This window comes from Apodemus sylvaticus, chromosome 10 (genome assembly GCF_947179515.1).
Source record: "Apodemus sylvaticus chromosome 10, mApoSyl1.1, whole genome shotgun sequence".
Taxonomy (NCBI): Eukaryota; Metazoa; Chordata; class Mammalia; order Rodentia; family Muridae; genus Apodemus; species Apodemus sylvaticus.
Genome location: NC_067481.1, coordinates 70,850,465 through 70,870,099, shown reverse-complemented (window position 1 = coordinate 70,870,099; position 19,635 = coordinate 70,850,465). Strand labels below are relative to the sequence as shown.

The 19,635-nt window shown below is 47.8% G+C and overlaps 1 protein-coding gene and 1 pseudogene across 2 annotated transcripts in view; one reads left to right on the top strand and one right to left on the bottom strand.

Moving 5' to 3' along the window:
- Positions 1-366: 366 nt before the first annotated feature.
- Positions 367-1,715, bottom strand: LOC127695120 (mitochondrial fission regulator 2-like; annotated as a pseudogene).
- Positions 1,716-8,473: 6,758 nt separating this feature from the next.
- Positions 8,474-19,635, top strand: part of P4ha2 (prolyl 4-hydroxylase subunit alpha 2) — a 31,350-nt gene continuing 20,188 nt past the window's right edge. For both annotated transcript variants that reach the window (XM_052195832.1, XM_052195833.1), the window contains exons 1-5: positions 8,474-8,553; positions 9,041-9,171; positions 17,673-17,771; positions 18,434-18,530; positions 18,893-19,044. In XM_052195832.1, coding sequence (XP_052051792.1) covers positions 17,690-17,771; positions 18,434-18,530; positions 18,893-19,044 — 331 coding nt within the window. In that variant the 5' untranslated portion in view covers positions 8,474-8,553; positions 9,041-9,171; positions 17,673-17,689. The remainder of the gene's footprint in view (positions 8,554-9,040; positions 9,172-17,672; positions 17,772-18,433; positions 18,531-18,892; positions 19,045-19,635) is intronic.

The following is a 19,635-nucleotide window of genomic DNA, read 5'->3' as shown; positions in this document are numbered from 1 at the left end:
CTCACTAAAAATCTACAAGTTGTTGAAGGCCAAATAAACAGCAACTCACAAGGCTGAAAGGGGCCTCAGTAGGAAGCCATAATTTGAGGAAACTCACTGAACCATGTATTTCATTTTCAGTAGCAGTCACATAAAGTGGGAATCTACACACCCAACTCTCTTCAGTAGCCAGTTAAATGCCACATCTTCCAAAAGCAGGGACAGTATTCTTAAGTGTTTTTCTCAGGCTGGGCGGAGACAGGTCCCAGAGTTCAGCTTGATCACCCTAGCAGAGGTGGTAATTCTCTGACAGGCAGTGAAGGATACCACATGTCACATATGGTGAGCACAGCTTTTGCTTCCGATACTCTGGATAACTGCTTTTGTATTATCAGTCCTTCCCTTAGGTCGCTGACTTTCTGTTGGAGAAATGTGACATCAAAACCTTGAAGCTTCAGGACTAGAAAATGGAAAACACTCCCAAGACCTATTTTCTTTGTCAAAGGAATCATCTTGAAATGCAAACTTCTGCTTCAGTGCATTAGATATTAAAGACACAGGATCCCATTCTGAACTCTGTCTTTTCCCCTTCTGAATGGGTCTGCCACCTGGTGACTTTTCCACAGGCTGAACTTTGACCTTATTTCATCCTTTAGAACATCCAGCATGTTTGGGACATCACTAACTCTGACTTTTTGAATGATGGCTATCATCGGTCTTTTAACACCCGAGAGCTGCCTTTTCATGTCAGTAGCCAGACTCTCTATGTCATGTGTATCAGCAGATCCAGAAGAGACCTTGGAGGCTGCAGAAAAAACTCAGGAGGAGGAGGAGGGGGAGGAGGAGGAGGGGGAGGAGGAGGGGGAGGAGGAGGAGGAGGGGGAGGAGGAGGGGGAGGAGGAGGAAGCACCACACTTGGACCGTGGTGTGGTTCCACACTCGGCCCAGTGGTGACTGATGACAGTGGCACTTGTTCGTCACTCAAATCGATGCAGCCAGTCCCTCTGCTCCCTCTCAGGTCCTGCATTGCTATAATCGAAGCAATCTGAGACCAGAGAAAAGTCAGGTCATCTTCAAGGGCACCTATCTTTTTAATTGCAGCTTCACTTACAGGCAGATTATCTGTCCCTGTTTTGTTCTGTCTTAGACCAGGTGATGACAGATCTCAAATTAGTTTTGAAGGATGAAAAAGAGCAATTTTCCCTCCCACCTTCTTTTTCCATATGCTGCTATGTAGGTTCAGAGGTTCAGTCCATTATCATAAGGCAGGAGCACAGCAGCATCCAGGCAGGCATGATGCAGGAGGAGCTGAGGGTTCTACATCTTCATCTGAAGGCTGCTAGCAATAGACTGACTCTCAGACAGCTAGGGTGAAGGTCTTAAGCCCACACCCACAGTGACACACTGAAATCCGAGACAACTGGCTTCTTCATCATTTGCCATACACAAAACATCAGCAAAAGATGGAACTGTAAGCTCATAATCATCAGACTCCTCAGAGTTCATGTGCAGGAGCAACTCAAAACGAGGTCTTCAGCAAGGCTCTAAAGGAAGCATTCTCCCAATAATACAAACAATACTCCGAGCTGACCCATAGTTTTTATTTTGACAAAACAGCAAACCCTGGTCTACAGGAACACCAAAATATGCCAGCATGTATCTTAATATATTCACAATGAAAGACATTGGTGAAGCAAGTTCAAGAAACATTTTTCGTTGATACCATCCTGCTACATTGCATGGCACCAAGCGGACATGGAAACTCTACGGACTCGACGGACAGCCACAGAGGAGCTTCTTCCCAGAATGGCTCACCACTTCTGACTCCACTCCAGCCTCAACTCTCGGCTTGGGAGTTCTTGTAAGGGATTTTTTTTCCCTTGACATTACAACACGACATTGTCATCTACAAATTTACAAGTTTGCTCTCTCAAGAACCACACAGTTGAAAACACACACACACACACACACACACACACACACAAGCTTTCATGGTTTAAGTAAGTACGTTTATAATTTTCGGTTGGGCTGCATTCTGAGCTATATTTGGCCTCATGTGGCCCATGGGTTGGGCACTCTCCCATCTGTCATCAGAACTTATATACAGAGGGGTCTGCAGTGCATATTCATGGCGGAGAGCAATACGAAGGAAGTGTTCTGCCCAAGTCTGTCTGTAGCAAGGTTATCAGTGTATGGGATTTATATAAAAACTACAGGACATTGGCCTAGGTTTGTGTCTAATTCCTTCCAGTGTTTTGGGCAGCAACTGAAATATTTGTATTAGTGCTGCGAATGTTCCAGGCCCCAGCTTAAGTTCTAGTGCACAGGTGAAAAGCAGACAGCCTGCTGCATCAAAAACTAGGAAAGGCCCTTTGTATTTCTAGGGAGAGAGGAAAGAGTAGGGAAATTACTGAATTATTGGCCATAAAGGAAAGGCTATGACCAAACTCAGAAGAGAGAAAGAACTAATAAAGATTAGGACAGAGATTAACAAAATGAAGATGGTATTAGTTACCTTTCTGCTGCTGTGATAAAACACCATGGCCAAGGCAATGCATAGGAGGAAGAATTTATCTGGAAGCTTGGGGTTCCAGAGGGATGAGAGTCAACCACAGCAGGTGCAGACGTGGTAGCAGGAGCAGGAAGCTCACAGGAAGAGCACACAGGGAATGGTACATGACTTTATGATCTCCAAGTTGGTGCCAGGGACACACTCCACCAGCAAGTCAGCACCACATAGGCCTCCCCAAAGAGTGCTATCAACTGGGGATCAAGAATTCATATGCTTGAGACCATGAGGGGTATCTGTCGTCCAAAGCACCGCCGAAGCTAAAGGAAAAAGCAAAACAAAGAGTTAAACGAGATTAATAAGGCTTTAACTTTATCTTCTTAACCAAAGGAGAGAGGCTACAAATAAAACTAAGACGAGAAAGGAGGCCCTAACACACACTGAAATCCAGAGGGTCTCTGGGGAACATCCTGAAGGCTTACATTTTAACAAACTGGAAAATCTAGGAGAAATGCATTCATAGTCACAGATGAACACGCTGTGAAGGTTAATCTTCATTACTATCTTGATGGGATTTTACACTCACTTAGGCGATACAGCTCTGGGGGTGTCTCTGAGAGCATTGCCAGAAAGGCTAAACTGAAGACCCTTTCTGAATGTGAATAGGATGGTCTTCTGTGCTGTGTCCTAGAATGAAGAAAAAGAAGAGAAGGAGAACTGAGAGCCGGCATTCGTCCCTTCCACTTCCTGACTGCACCCCACGTGACCAGCCTCCTTACACCTCCACGACTTCCTGTCATGGCAGCTTGTAGCTTCATGAACCCAAACAAAACTTTCTTTCCTACAGTTGCTTTTGTGAGGGATTTTATTATAGCAATGAAGAAAGTAACTAATGTACACACCACAGTTGAGCAAAAGAATCTAAATAACCTAAACAGATAAAAATAAGAAATAAATACTGTTAAAGCAGTAATAAAAGCATCCTAGTAAAGAAAAATCCGGGGGCTGATGGCTTTGCAAAATTCTGCCAGACTTTTAAAGAATGGATACCATGCTACTCAAACTGTATTATAAATTAGAAAGGGAAGTGACACTTTCAAATCATTCTATAAATTCAGTATTGCCCTGATACCAAAACTGGATAAAAGGTAAAACAACGTCAGAAGGAAACTGTACACTAATTTTCTCCGTGAACCCAGATGCAAAAACTTCAGCAAATCATTTGCAATATGAATTAAACAATGTATTGAAATGAGCATAGACAGGAACGCAGGGATGGTTCAATATATGAAAATCCATTAATGTAGTCCACTATATAAACAAACTCAAAGGAAAAAAAAATCACATGATCATTTCAGTAGATGTTGAAAAGCATTTGACAAAAAACAACACCTATTCATGTTAAAAGTATTGGAAAGATCAGGAATTCAAAGCCCATACCTAAACATTATAAAAGCAATATACAGCAAACCAACAGGCGATATCAAATTAATTGGAGAGATAATTGAAGCAATCTCACCAAAATCAGGGACTAGCCAAGGCTGCCCACTCTTCCCCACCTATTCACATAGTGCTCGACGTCCTAGCCAGAACAGGTAGAAAACAAAAGGAGATCAAGGGGATACAAATTGGCAATGAAGAAATCAGGGTACTATTTGCAGATGATATATTTATATGATATTATAAATAAGCAACCCCAAAAATTCTACCAGAGAACTTCTATAGCTGATAAATAATTTCAGCAAAGTGGCCAGATATAAAATTAACTCGAACAAATCAGTAGTCTTCTTTTATACAAATGATAAACAGGCTGAGAAAGAAAATAGGGAAATGACACCCTTCACAATAGCCACAAATAATATAAAATATCTTGGGGTAACTTTAACCAAACAAGTAAAAGATCTGTATGACAAGTACTTCAAGTTTCTCAAGAAAGAAATTGAAGACCTCAGAAAACCTCACATGCTTATGGATTGGTAGGATTAACCTAGTAAAAACTGCAATCCTGCCAAAAGCAATCTACATATTCAGTGCAATCCGCATCAAAATTCCAACACAATTCTTCAAAGACATGGAAAGAGCAATTCTCCATTTCATATGGAAAAACATAAAACCCAGTATATCAAAAACAATTCTTCTTCTTCTTCTTTTTTTTTTTTTTACAAAAACAACTTCTGGGGGAATCACCATCCCTGACCTTAAGCTGTACTATAGAGCAATAGTAATAAAAAACTGCATGGTATTAGTACAGAGCAGACAGGTTGATCAATGGAATAGAATTGAAAACCCAGAAATAAACCCACGCACTTATGGACACTTGATATTTGACAAAGAAGCCAAAAATATACAATGGACAAAAGAAAGCATCTTCCATAGATGGTACTGGTCTAACTGGTGTTTGGTATGTAGAAAATGAAAATAGATCCATATTTGTCACCTTGAATATAGCTCATGTCCAAGTGAATCAAGGACCCCAACATAAAACCAGATGCACTGAATCTAATAAAAGAGAAAGTGGGAAGAGCCTTGAGCTCATTGTTGGCTGGGGGTTGGATTTCCTAAACAGAACTCCAATGGCCCAGGCTTTAAGATCAAGAATTGCGAATGGGACTTCATGAAACTGAAAAGCTTCTGTAAAGCAAAGGACACTGTCAATAGGACAAATGGCAACCTATAGTTTGGGAAAAAAAATCTTCACTAATCCCACATCTGATAGAGGACTAATATCCAAAATATATAAAGAACTCAAGAAGCTAACTTCCAAAAACCCCCAACAACCCAATCCAAAAATAGGCTATAGAACTAAACAGAGAATTCACAACAGAGGAATCTCGAATGGCTGAGAAGCACTTAAAGAAATGTTCGAAGTCCTTAGTGATCAGGAAAAAGCAAATGCAAACGACCCTAAGAGTAAGGTGGTAACCTTACACCAATCAGAATAGCTAAGATCAAAAACTCAGGTGACAGCTGGGCAGTGGTGGCACACACCTTTAATCCCAGCACTTGGGAGGCAGAGGCAGGTGGGTTTCTGAGTTCGAGGCCAGCCTGGTCTACAGAGTGAGTTTCAGGACAGCCAGGGCTACACAGAGAAACCCTGTCTCGAAAAAAACCAAAACCAAAACAACAACAACAACAACAAAAAAACAAAAAACAAAAACAAAAAACCAAAAACAAAACAAAAACAAAAAAACCCCAAAACAAAACAAAACAACAACAACAACAAAACCCAAACCAAACCAAACCAAAAACAAAAACCTCAGGTGACAGCACATGTTGGTGAGAATGTGGAGAAAGAGGAACACTCCTCCATTGCTGGTTGGATTGCAAGCTGGTACAACCACTCTGGAAACCGATCTGGATGTTCCTCAGAAAACTGGGAATAGAGCCACCTGAAGACCCAGCTATATCATTCCTGAGCATATACCCAAAGGATGCTGCGCCCTGCCACGAGGGCACATGCTCCACTGCGTTCATAGTGGCCTTATTCACGATACTGAGAAGCCGGAAACAACCCACAATAGAAGGATGAATACAGAAAATGTGGTTTGTTTACACAATGGGATACTATTCAACTATTAAGAATGAGGACATCATGAGTTTTGCAGGCAAATAGAACTAGAAAATATCATCCTGCGTGAGGTATCTCAGACCCAAAAGGATATACATGCTATGTACTTACTAATAAATGGATATTAGCAAAAACAAAACAAACAAACACAAAAACAACAAAAAGCACAGAATACCCAGGATACAATCCATAGAACTCAAAAAGGTTAACAAGCCATAGGACCCAAGTGAGGATACTTCAATCCCACTAGGGAGGGAGAAGAAACCAGGGGGCAGAGGGAGGGAGGGATCTGGGTGAGAGAGGGGAGGGGGAGGAACAGGGGGAAAAGGGAACTTGATCAGGTATTGGGGGTGGGGACCAGGAGTGAAGCTGCAAAGGCCAGTAGAATGAGTGTAACTATGCAACCTGGGGAGGTGGAGGTGGAGGTGGAGATGGGAGGTGGGTGACCCTCTAAAATGTACCAGAGATCTGGGAAGTGAGAGAATCTCAAGACTCAAAGGGAAGGATCTTAGATGAAATGCCCAGCAGTGGGAAGAGGGAATTTATAGAATCCACCTCCAGTAGAAAGGACATCAAGTGGAGGTTGCCATCCCACAGTCAAAAACTCTGACCCAGAATTGTTCCTGTCTAAAAAAAACTGCAGGGACAAAAATGGAGAAGAGTCTGAGGGAATGGAGGTCAAGTGACCAGTCCTAATTGGGACCCATCTCAAGGGGAGGCTCCAAGGCCTGACACTATCACTGATGCTATGATGTACTTACAGACAGGAGCCTAGCATGGCTGTCCTCCGAGATGCTGAACAAATGGTCTGAAGTTGGGGACCACTGTGGTTGAATTAGGGAAAGGCTGGATGAAGTTGAGGAGGAGCGAGACCCCATAGGAAGATCACCCCTCCTCCCCCACCCCCCCACCCCTACCCCCCGTCTGTCAGACACGGAGCCACCAACCAGGCAGCATACTCTAGTTGGCACGAGGTCCCCGACACATATGCAGCAGAGGACTGCCTAGTCTGGCCTCAGTGAGAGAAGATGCACTTAACTCTTGAGAGACTTAATTCCCCAGAGAATGGGGAGGCCTGGTGGGTGTGTGGGTATGTGGGGACATCCTCTTGGAGATGGGGGCAAGGGGGAAGAAATGGGATGAGGAACTGTCAGAGGGCAGAATTGGAGGGGGATAATGACTGGACTGTAAACAAAGATTAAAGATAATAATAATGAAAAAAGAAAAAACCATACACCATGTAAGGGTGATTTAAAGGATGTGAAGCAATAAACATAGTATAGTAACTGTTTGGAGCTGTTGTAGAGCTAGGAGTCTGGAGAGATCAGTCAAGAAGACACATTTTGCTTGTTTGGTTGGCAGAGGAGAGATGCACAGTAGGTGGTAGAGTGGGGTGAAGGCTATGTTTCCACAGCCATGGCTTTAAGGTATTTATAGGCCAATGGGAAAGATCCCGTGGAGAGGAGAGGGAGGAGGAGGAGGAGGAGGAGGAGGAGGACTCCGGACAGAGAAGTGGGAAGGCATGTGAAGCTCTGTGCAAACTGTATTTTCTGTGGCATAGGAGATACAGGAAGGTTTGTGTTTGGTCTCAGCTGAGCTCTTGGCTGGTGGCTGACACAGACACGGACAAGTGGCTGGGTAGTATTTTCTGAGTTGTTTCTATGTGTCTGTCTGGGCCGTCTGCCTGGCCCACGCCATTATAGGGAATCCACAGCAAACTCCAGGCGCAGTCCCACAAGCCGGGCATCTCCGTTCTGGGCTCGGCTCCCTGATGAGATTCTCAGACTGCTTCACCTCATTCATGAAGAAGCAAGCTTACAGGGCAGGCGTGGGAACCTGCTCAGCCGCCAGAGAATCCTTCAGTTCAGCTCGAGGTCGGCTGCTTCCCTGTCTTCTTGGCTGTGTCTCAGACAGGGCTGGTTGAGGTGTCCAATCTCCTTGGCCTGTGTGATAAGCCATGGGTTGGCCCCAGGATGGGATGCTCCAGGCTATGGCAACTTCTCACATTGCCAGAGACCCATAGCTCGGCCAGCCTGAGACCCTCGGAGAAGCAGTTTTGGCTTTAGAGATGGGTCATCTGGAGATGAGGTGCACTGAAACCTGAGACCCTTGTCTTCTTCCTCCAGTCGGTCCCCTCTCGGGATACTCAATTCCTGTTCTTAGTAATGCCAGCCTCCTGCAATTTGCCGGTGGGGATGGATGTGGGGGTGGTGAAACCACAGAGGGCTGGAGCGGGCTGGGATGGGGGCGTCGCTCCCCGTGCGGGTCCCACGCGGCGCAGGGAGGCGTGCACCGTATACGTGCAGCGCGTGGCGGGCGGCTCAGGCCTTCTCGAAGGCTCCAGTGGCTCGGAGCCAGGCCCGGGCGGGCCCGGGGGCCGGGAGGTGGGGACGTGGCGGAGGCTCAAGCGGGCGGAGCCTCGGTCGAGGGCGGAGCCGAGAGCGCCGGGGCGACGCCGCGGGAGGTTCTGGAAACGCCGGCTACCGCGCGTGTCCAGGTGAGTGCGGGTCCGTGGGGTCCTCGTCCGGGCTGGGCTCGGGTTCGGTGGCCGGACGGTGCGTTCTGCTCTGCGCGGAGCCGCGAGCTGGATCCCGGGTCACTCAGCCCCGTGCCCCGCGCCCGGCGCCCTGATTCTGCACCCGCCTGGGTTCCTGTCCCGCCCGCGTCCCTTCCCAGGGTTAGGGCGGTGAGGTCAGCGGTGCCCTTCCTGCCGGTACTGCTAGGCCGGGCCGAGCCGGGCAGGACACTTGGCGGGCCTGTCGGGTCAGGCTCCCGGGAAGGGGCGGCCTGACCCCAGGGTCGCCCCCTACCTAAGGCGGAGGCGCCCGCCTGGCCCCGGAGACGGAGCTGCTAAGGATGAGGAATACCCCTGGCTCCCAACCCTGGCAAGGACCAGCTTGGTGCCTGCCAGTTTTATGGGCTGTTAAATCAGAGATTCTTCTGTCAGAGGACATCCTTGTCGAACCTCTGATGTTTTCCCTTAGTATTTTCAGAGATCGGTGGCGATTGGCTGACTGATTCAACAAATAGAGCATTCTCTGTGCCTGGAGACTTTCAAGGACTGAGGAAGGCAGAAGGGAAGACTGAGAAAGTTCAGGTCCGGAGCAGCAGCAAGGTAAGTACTGAGTTGGTATGGAGTTTGGGCTGTGTGGACTTGGTAGATGTCTGGATGCTTCCAGACAGGCGATGTGGGGTGGGGTGGGGTGGGGTGGGGGTGGGGGGCTCCTGTAAACTGGATCGGTCACTTAGGAACCTGTACTGAAGAATCACTCTGAGTGGCCACTGGCTTGAGCCAGTATCACTTTTGTGGTACACTAGTGGAATCAAGGTAATGGGAAAGGGCCGCTTTAGGAAATAGCTGTCCAAGGGCCCCACCCACAACGAGTGAGAAATCTGCATGAGGAAAATCCGTTGAACCCTCGCAGCATGAGCATGGGTCAGGGGACTTCTGTCACAGGTTTTCACTGGGAAGTAGAGGTGGGTGTTCCTGTCATCTGTGTTCTCCTGTGTCACTGTGTCACTTACTATGCTGTAGGAGAGCATTGAGTTGCTCCCTACAGCAACTCTGCTGAGCTCTCAACGTGCCAGGGAGCGTGAGCGTGAGAGAATCATTGGGAAAAGGCCTCCAGCCAGCTCACTCCATCCTTGGATGTGGCTTCACTGGCTGGACCACACAGTGGACCCTCACCCCGCAGAATGACGTGTTTGCTTTTTTTTTTTCTCTCCCAAGACAGGGTTTCTCTGTTTAGCCCTGGCTTTCCTGAAACTTACTCTGTAGACCAGGCTGGCCTCCAACTCAGAAATCCACCTGCCTCTGCCTCCCAAGTACTGAGATTAAAGGCATGCACCACCACTGACCAGCAATGCTTTTGCTTCTTGATGTAGGCCATCTCCTTACTGACTGACACCTTATCCCTCCTGTTGGAAGGGCTTCCTGGTCCTAAGAGCAGGGTCTGGGTGCACCACTTTGTAGCCTATGGCACCCTCAAACATCCTCATATGCAGGGGTCTATTGTCAGAATTTATAGGGTGATTTTGCTAGCTGTAGCGTGTTCTGAATTTATATCGTATCCTAGTCAACCTACAGTTGAGTTCCCTGTTCAATTGACCAGGATTTCCTCTGGCTTGTATCTCTTCTGCCTCTGAAGTGTCCAGGGTGTAGTCTTCCGATTTGGTTCTGTGCCTCAAGGCCCAGCCTCTCGGCTCCTCTCCTTGTACAGGATGTTTGACCTTTGGATCCTTTTCTTCTTGGGTCCTTCTTGTCCTCACACAAGCTTCTTCACTAGGTGGCCCAGCCAGTGAAGCCACGTTGCAAGGATGATGATGTGAGTTGGCTGGAGACCTTAGCCTGAAGATTCTGTCATGCTGACCCTCCTTAGTACTGTCAGCTCTGCAGGCAGATATGGATATGGTGACAACTCAACGGAAGCATTGTGTATGGCCTTTGGGAGTCCCTCCACATTGTCACAGGCTCTGCAGAGAGGTGTTGCCGAGTGGCTTACTTATCTCTAGATTGGACTACACACAAAAGGACTGTGGGTCGTTCCTGGAATAGTATGTGCTTCATATCTGACTAGACTGGGCCTGGGGCTAGAATGAGGGAGTAGGGAGCGGAGGTGGAGGAGGAGGAGTTCTTTTTGCCCACAGGCAGCTCGTAATCTCTCAGAGATTGCTGTTTACCACTGGCAGAAGGCTTTGGGCCTAGGGAGGAGCCCTTCGGGTGGGTGCTTATCTGAGGGAGACTGAGGACATGCAACTCTGGGGACTGAGTAGAGTGAGGGAATTGAGGGTTTCCTTATCTCCTGAGAAAGCTCCCTCCCACATCCTTGGGAGGGTCTGAGGCTGGACCGAAGGCTTTGGCTCACTTACGGCCACGCTGGCGGATAGTGTGCAGAGGGCTGGGAGGGGGTGTCCCTGGATGCTGGGATCTGTCAAGAGCTTAATTTTATGCAGATGGAGGTTGGCAGCAAATGCTGTAATGCAGGCACGTGAAAGACCAGCAGAGTCCAGGAAAGAGACTTCAGCTTTGAAAAGACATCATTCAAATCTAGTCATTTAGACCTTTGAAGTGCCTGAGGGTGCGACACCAGCCTATCCCAGAGCAAAGGGGATTGCTGAGTCCTGTGGTCTGTGGGGTTTGGGCTGGGGATGTGGAGTGAGGGATAGACAGGCAGTTTTTCTTCTCAGAGAGAGCGGAGCAGGATGAGAAGATAGGACTGGGCTTTTTCAAGAAGCTGGGTTTTGTTCAGCTGGTGCCACTGCAGGGCAGAGGCTTTTGTGTTTAGATACTGAGTTCCCCGGCCCTGATAGGATCTGTTTGAACCTAGTGCAGGCCAGCCTCCACTCCAGACTTCTCGGTAAATGCTTGCTAGAGATTGTCTGCTCTGTACCTGGCACTCCTGGGAACTGGGGAATGGTGGAGATCTCAAGGCCTGGTACTCGTGGGAGACCAGAATGAGTAGGTCAGAAGCATAGATGTATAAGAGATTTGGGAGTATTAGTTCTGCTCCCTGCCTTTTGCCAGGGAACTTTTTTTGTGTGTGTGAGTTCTGGGGCCTGTGATTGGCCAATTCTAGGGTCACCTCCAAGTGTTGCATACTTTGGTGAAACCTGTTTGCAGCCTCTCCTGAACTGAATACATCATCTCTTCTGGCATTCCTGGGACCCAGGCATCACTCACCTTCTGACATTTTCCTGTTTCTTCCCTGCCTCTTTCTTCATTCCAAGAGCCACCAACTTGGACTGAGCAACTGCTCACTTCAGGTCCCCTTGAGTTCCTGTGATCCTCTTGGATGGTTCTGATGATTGGTCAGAATCAGCTCGATGATTGACAGTTTGCTGGCATGTGTCATCTAATTCAGTTCATGTACAGAACTATCAAGTATAGGTCCCAAGGATGGTCTCAATTGTATGAATGAGGGAGCTGAGGATCAGGAAGTCTAGGACTCCAAGGTCACAAAGCCAGGAAATGACAGTTGGAGCTAGGATTTAACTCTGGGTCTTTCTTACACCCGTGGCAGGCGTACCTGCTCCCTGGGTGATAATGTGCGATGTGTCCAGTAGAAGTGACTACCTGGTTGAATGCAGGGGACGGTGTTGTTACCACGAGCTCTCCTTTTCCTGGTGGGCTCCAAATATGGATGTCATGGGCTCTTATCTGTGAATCTTTGAGACACCCATGATCAAGTTTTCAATCTGAGTGCAGTGTGACTTCACAGTTTCAGGAAGACTTATGTGCTGTGAGTTGACATAAGTTTCTGGGTAAGATCGGATGGTATCAATGTGTCTTGCAGAAGGGGCCTTAGCTTGCTTGCATGTCCGGTCTAGGAAGCCTTAGGCAGCCTCGGTGGTCTTTCTTATGTCACTCAGAGTATTCAGTACCTCCTCATTCCTGCTTTGTGTAGTTTTCATCATCCATGGTCAACCACACCATGGAAATAATAATTGGAAAAGAGAAGACATAACAATTGTCAGCTCTCCTAAGTTCTGTGACGGACTCTGTGCCACTCTGTGCTGGCCTTCTCAGTGAATCATTCCTTCCTTAGTGTATCCAGGCTGTGTATACTACCCGTTGTTCATCCTCCTGTCCTTATAGCCAGGTTATCAAGTGGACTGTACAGTATTAACAGTGATTGTGCTCAAGTAACCTATTCAGTAGTGGCCCCAGCACTGGCCATTTCATTTCAGTCCAGGGTTATAATTATTCTGCCTTGTTCCATTGATAATCTCATTGTGTCTAATTCCTACATTAAACTTTATCATAGGTACGTACTCACCAAGAAAGGCAGCATATACAGGGTTTGATACTATCTGTGGGTTTAGGCATGCACTGAGTTTCTTGGAATCTATTCTCTGTGGACAAGGCAGGAGTATTGTATCTGGAGCAGAGATGATTATCTGGCTTACAAGGTTTTCGTGAGAATTAGATGGTAGAAATGAAAGATCTTTGGAAACATAAACCGTGGTTATCTTAGACTAGGTTCCCAGAAAACAGAGCCCGAGGCAGAGCTTAAGTGCTTAATACTTATTGGAAAAGTGTATTGCAGGGCAGCTGGGGTGAGGGGAAAGGAGAGAAGAATGGGAAACAACCAGGGGCTGCCTTAGCCAGCTGCTCCCTCTGTGTGGAGATCTGCTGGCTCTTCAGCCATTTTGGGTCTACTTCTGTGTGCAAGCTCTGTGGGGACTCCATGCCTGTGGGTGATTTCTTAAAGAAGGAATTTGGAGGAAGTGTCGAGTCCCACTGATGTTTAACCCTTCATCATGGGGTTCCCTCATTCCCCAGCCTGGTCCCACTGGAGCCATTGGAGAGGCTAGTCTAGAGGGAGTGGGAGGAGCCTGAGACCCGCTTTGGGTCAACAGTGTCTTCTCCCTGGCTAAGGGAGAGTAGACAGTTTGGAGTCTGGGGCATGGCTGTAGGGTGGCATGGATACCTTTTATCTTTTGGTGAAGTTTATTTTTGGTAAGGTAGGTTTAGCTTGATCGATTGTTGAGGCCCTGATGGGAACCCAGTTCAGTGTTGGCATGCGGACTTTAACAACTTTTCTGCTAGTACACTGCCCTGTTATTGAGGCAGGAGGCAGTGGCTTTGCCGGCACCAGGCACCAGCATCCGTGTACTGAACAGAGATGATGTAAGGACAGATGTACTTTACCCGACACATGCATTCTTGTCAAGCTCACTCAGCTCCCGTTTCCTCTTCCGACAGCCATGGAGCTGCAGGTCTAAGGCCAGAGAGTCCCTTCACTGACCTTTTTATGTGCTTTCTTAAGTGGACACTGAGAGATGAGCCTCAGGAGGCCTCTTGGGAGGGGGAAATCCTTTGGCTTCACTGAGCAGAGATCTTGCTCTTACAAGGCTCTTGGTGAAGGTAAATATTTTTCACATGAAGTCATTGAAGGTTTGAGGTCTGGGGTGGTGCAATAGGCTGGAGAGGGTATCGGGGCCAGGTCACAGAACTACAAGGGCCCTTCCGGCTAAGGTTTCTGGACCATGTCTTGCTAGCCATGGGGAGCCAGAGGGAGGGCTTCAGCAAGCCTTGCTGGCTACTTGGCAGGACAGAGTCGGAGGGAAGCCAGACCAGAGATGGAGAGGTCAGAGCGTGTGGGGCTGCATGGCGAAGGGTGATGGCTGAGACACAGTGTCTGGTAATGAGACTTGGGTGTACTTCTGGGGCTGTACGGATGTCCATGCGCTTCAGTAGTGAGAGTGCTTGGAACCTGTGCACAACTGTGAGAGAACCCGGGTCCTCTCAGCTCTGCCAGCCTAGAGTTAGCCATGATGGGGCAGGCAAGGGCCGTGGTGGAAAAGGAGGTTGAAGACTCCTGTTGCGGGGAGTTATCCCTTCCCCGAAGGCAGACAGCATTTTGCCCAGTGCCAGGCAAGACCTATTTGCAAACTCATGTTCTCTCTCTCTCTCTCTCTCTCTCTCTCTCTCTCTCTCTCTCTCTCTCTCTCTCTCTCGGCTGTGAAATGCTTTGTGAAAGCTGTAGCATTTGGGCTGCAGCTGGGGGCTTGGCAGAGGGTCTTTCCCCGATGAGGTAAGGGGAAAAGCTGAGGACGCTGCTGGTTTGCAGCTGGAAACATCTTTTCATGGCTACTTGGCCAGATTATAAATGTACTTTCCAAAAAGCAGGCTCGCTGCAGGACCTCTGCTTGTGTGTCTTGGAATCACCTCGCTGAAAAACGGTGCCAGTTGCCTGGTGGGTGAATTACTGTCACTGAGACATTGGCAGGCTCGGCAAGACCTCCCCACAGGGGTCCAGACACTTCGACTGCCAAGGTCCCTTTGGAGTTCAGTTGAGAATGTCCTACTTTGTTTCTTTTACATATTAAACATATTACAAAAATATATATTTTTAAGAAATTCTAGTAGAATGTCTTGTAGAAAGATCAAGAAGACAAAGATAAAAAGAAAAATAAAATTATGTCACCAAGATACAGTTAGAGCATAATTCTTTCCTACATGCTTACATACATAATTTTTCTTTTCCTTTCAAAACATGGAGCATACAGCATGTATTATTGGGGGACTGGCCTTTGCCAGTCTGCTTTGATCTTTCTATGTTGATGTCCATACAGCGTTTATTGTTATATAGCCTATATTAATCTACTGTGCAAAGTGTAAACTCTTTTTTTAAAAGTGTGTATGAGCTATTTTGATTTTCTTTTTTCTCTTTAAGATTTGTTTATTTATATGAGTAGACTGTTACTGTCTTCAGACACACCAGAAGAGGGCGTCAGATCCCATTACAGATGGTGGTGAGCCACCATGTAGTTGCTGGGAATCACACTCAGGACCTCTGGAAGAGCAGTCAGTGCTCTTAACCACTGAGCCATCTCTCCAGCCCAAGGGTAAACTCTTTAGTTGTATTTTGTCTGGACAAATCTGATGGAGAATACTTCCTTGGGTGCTTGCTACAAGACAGATTTTATTCTAAACCCTGAGATGCGGCCCATCAAAGCTCAACAGTGTTCTTATTTGGTGCTGTTTCACAAAATGGAATTTGACCATGACCCCTCCTGGATCATCAGTCTTCGTGGGTTTCTGAGGGATCCTGGGAAGGCTTTTGGCAGCGGTGGCCCTGGGCAGACTCAGGAATTCCCACTTTTTCTGTCCTGGGTGAGTGCTGGGTGTAGCTCTGAGGCAGGCTGGCTTCCCCAGACTGTAGAGAGCTGCTGCCCTGGGCAACACGCCTCCTCTCACCTGACTTGTTAGGTGACTTTTTATATGAAGACTTTTGAGTTCTGGGGCCCTGGGGTCAGAAGAGATGAGCGGGTGCCCCTGCTTGGAATGGTAGCATCACTGTGGCAGACTGGGAGCAGCTTGCCTGGGAGTGCCTAGTTCTCTGGGCAGGCAGGGTTTTTATACCTGCCTCCCCTGCCAGAACAGGACTTTGGAGGTGCTTGCTAAGTTGCTTCCTAAAGCCCGTGTGTGATTCTTTGAGGCTGTGTATCCAGGCTGGGGTCTGTGGACGGACTCCTCTTAGCCAGGCAGCACATTCCAGAGAAATTAACAGCTGGCGTTCATGTAGTAAGGAAACCTGGTTGCTCTCAGGTGTGGACTGTGGGTGGTATTTGAAAGTAATGAAGAGGCTTCCTGGTTCCCCGACTAGGCTGCCTGATTTCTGACTAGGTATGAGTTGTAACTGGCCACACAGCTGGGAGATGCACGGAGCCCCCCACTTCATCCAGATCTGGTCTTCTGCTTGGGCAGAGAATCACCTCTACTCTGAGGGGTCGTTGGCTGGCCCTCCACGTCAGAGAGCCTCCTGATTCTGAGATTTTCATACATATTTTTGGGCTTTTTGTCTTCTCTATTTTCTTTACTTTCCATCTGATGGTAAATTTCCATCTGAGCCATTCCAAAGACTTGGCTTAGTTGGAACATGAAGAGGAAGAACAGGCAAGGTTCAGCTGGGGGCCGGCCTTTCCACATTTTCTGGGCTGCATAGCCGGATGGGGAGCGGTGTCTGAAGGCTCCACTGTGTCCTGAGGCCAGGGAAGCTTGTCCTAGGTGGCTGCTGCGTCTCTCGGAACTGTGTCTATTTCTAGTCCGATGAGAAGGCTGTGGCTGGCTGTGTCCTCATGTCAGCAGCCCAGCCCTAGTGTTTTGGCTGTGTGTGTCTGATTCACCTTTGTATCCTGAGCACCTAGCTTGGTGCCTGGAAGCTCTGGGTTCTAAGTAAATACTTGTGAATGAGTAGGGAGTGACCAGAGAAGGCGTCTCACTACAGGGAGAGCTGTAGTCTGTTCAGAATTGCCACTCTGAGGCAGTGCAGACTGGCAGAGGCCAGTTTTCATATTCTTCTATCTGCCATGCACCTCAGCTGGCTTGGTTCCCTTGGCCATATTATCTTAGTTTTCCTTGTCATTGTCCCTTCTGTATTGTCACTTCCTTATGGATGGGATCCAGGTCCTTGAATCCTTCACCTCTGTTGGTTTGTGACAACAGGACCCTTCTCTGTGTGGGCCACCCTCAGTTCAAGCACAAAGGGAGGTCCCTGCTGGAGGATCACTTTCACATGGGGGTGTCATGGCCTCCGTCCCTGGCCTGGGGTGTCCTCTCCCCTGGACTGGGGAGAGTGGAGCTTGCAGAGATGCTTCTCCTCCTCCTGAGATCCCGGTGATCTGGGCATCTTCGGAACCAACTCTCTGAATTGGCTCCTTCTCCTTGTGGCTTTGACACTACCATCCTGGCATATCTATCAGAAAGTAAGAAACAGGGCAGGCAGGAAGTCAGGTATATACATTTATAATCTTAGCAATTGGGAAGGTAGGAAGAGAGTGACATTCAGGCCCTCCTGGGCTCCAAAATGAAACCTTGTCTCCAAAAAGGAAAACAAAATAAACAAATTCCAGGCAGGAGCCAGAAGTGAGGATGTGTGGCCCATCCCCTGGGTGATTCTGAATGCCTTCCTTACTTAGCGACATATTTGAGCATGTGTTTATGTATGTGCACAGCGTGTATGGCTGTGTCTTCTCACAGGGTCTTGCTATGTAGTCCAGGGGCCTTGAACTCTGCTCCTCCTAACCCAGTCTGAGTCTGAGTTTCCAGGCATGCACCACCCCTGTCTTTCCATCACGTTGATCTGATGCCTGTTCCTGAACACCTTGTAGATACCGCCCTTCCCATCATGAAGCTCCAGGTGTTGGTGTTGCTGATGGCCTGGTCTGGTGTCCTGAGCTGGGTGCAGGCAGAATTCTTCACCTCCATTGGTATGTGGCAACAGAGCTCTAGTCTACCTAAGCAACCCTCAGCCCAGTGCAAGGGGCTGTCACTGTCGGAGGCTCATTCAGGGTGGGATAGTTTAGACGTTGATTTTGACCAGTCCAGGGAGAGTGGAACTTACAAAGACTCCCCCCATCCCTGACCCCTCCACCCTCCACCCCAGGAGATCCTGATGAACACGCGGAGGCAGCTTTCTGAATTGAGCTGTCCTCTCTGGAAGGGAAGACTGCAAGTAGTTTTCAGGGCCTTTTCAGTCCTTGGCAAGAGGCTGGTTAAGCAGTGGACATTCTCTATTCTAAGGACCAGATTCTCTCCTTGTCAACTGAAGGTTAAGAGCTGATTTCCCTGTGATGAGCTCTTAGATGGCCGTGCCCCTATGACAGGACCAGCTGGCTGGCGAAGGGAGAATGAAATTTAGAACTTCTCCTAGCACAGTTCCCAGTGCACCTGCGCTTTGCCCGGGCATCCTCTTGACGCCTCTGCTTTTATCTTCCTGAAGCTGTGGGCGCTAATAGGCCCCTTTAACCACCAGTCCCTGTGATTCCTAGTTTCCTGGCGTGTACTTGGTGGCGGTACTCACTTCTGTACGGGTATTTTAGGCAAGCCAGTCCTCATCCATTTCTCACTGGCTCACGCGTCTCTCCTGTAGGGCACATGACTGACCTGATTTACGCCGAGAAGGACCTGGTACAGTCCCTGAAGGAGTACATCCTTGTGGAGGAAGCCAAGCTCGCCAAGATTAAGAGGTGTCCAATGTCCTTAGACCCCCACTCTAAGTCACCCCTGCCACACCTCTTCCCGAGCCCATCCAAGGGGTCTGTCTAAGAGGAAGTCACTGAGAGGTGACCCTGGGAGTTGACCTTCAGTTAACCTCTGCTAGTCCTCTGGAGATGCTGAGTACAGGGGTTAGGAAGCTACCATCTCTTTTCCTTCTTTTTAATTTACATCAGAGTTCCCAGCTCTTACCTAGATTAAGGGCTAGAAGTCTCTAGGGAGTTACTATATTCATGTTTTATCATCTCTTGATGAAAGAGCCCTGGACCTCACCAGGGAAATTAGCGCTCTGTGTGGGTGGGTGTGGTAGTCTCTTTTTCCTTTGGTTCTGCAGCTGGGCCAGCAAGATGGAAGCCCTGACCAGCAAGTCGGCTGCCGACCCCGAGGGCTACCTGGCTCATCCTGTGAATGCGTATAAGCTGGTGAAGCGGTTGAACACAGACTGGCCTGCGCTCGGGGACCTTGTCCTTCAGGACGCTGCTGCAGGTGAGGGACGGTGAGCAGAGATCAGCTGTGTCCATGTGCCCGTCTGCTTCCGCCTGGAGCTGTCCCCGTTGGTTTGTTTTAAAAGTGTAATAACGATCACTTCCTGTCCTTTTGTAATGCTTCCTGGTAATGACATTTTCTTTTTTTTTTTAAAGATTTATTTATTTATTATATGTAAGTACACTGTAGCTGTCTTCAGACACCCCAGAAGAGGGCGTCATATCTTATTACAGATGGCTGTGAGCCACCATGTGGTTGCTGGGATTTGAACACAGAACCTTCTGAAGAGTGGTCAGTGCTCTTAACTGCTGAGCCATCTCTGCAGCCCCCAAAATTTTTTAATTATACTTCAGTAATACATCTTTTTATAACAACTTCAGGAACATAAAATATCACATAATAATCACGATGCTTAATCCAATAGCTCCATTATAAATACCTTTAAAAGTATAATCTTTTTTTTTTTAAGATTTATTTATTTTATGTATGTTAGTACACTGTAACTGTCTCCAGACACCCAGCAGAGGGCACCAGATCTCATTACGGATGGTTGTGAGCTACCATGTGGTTACTGGGACTTGAACTCAGGAC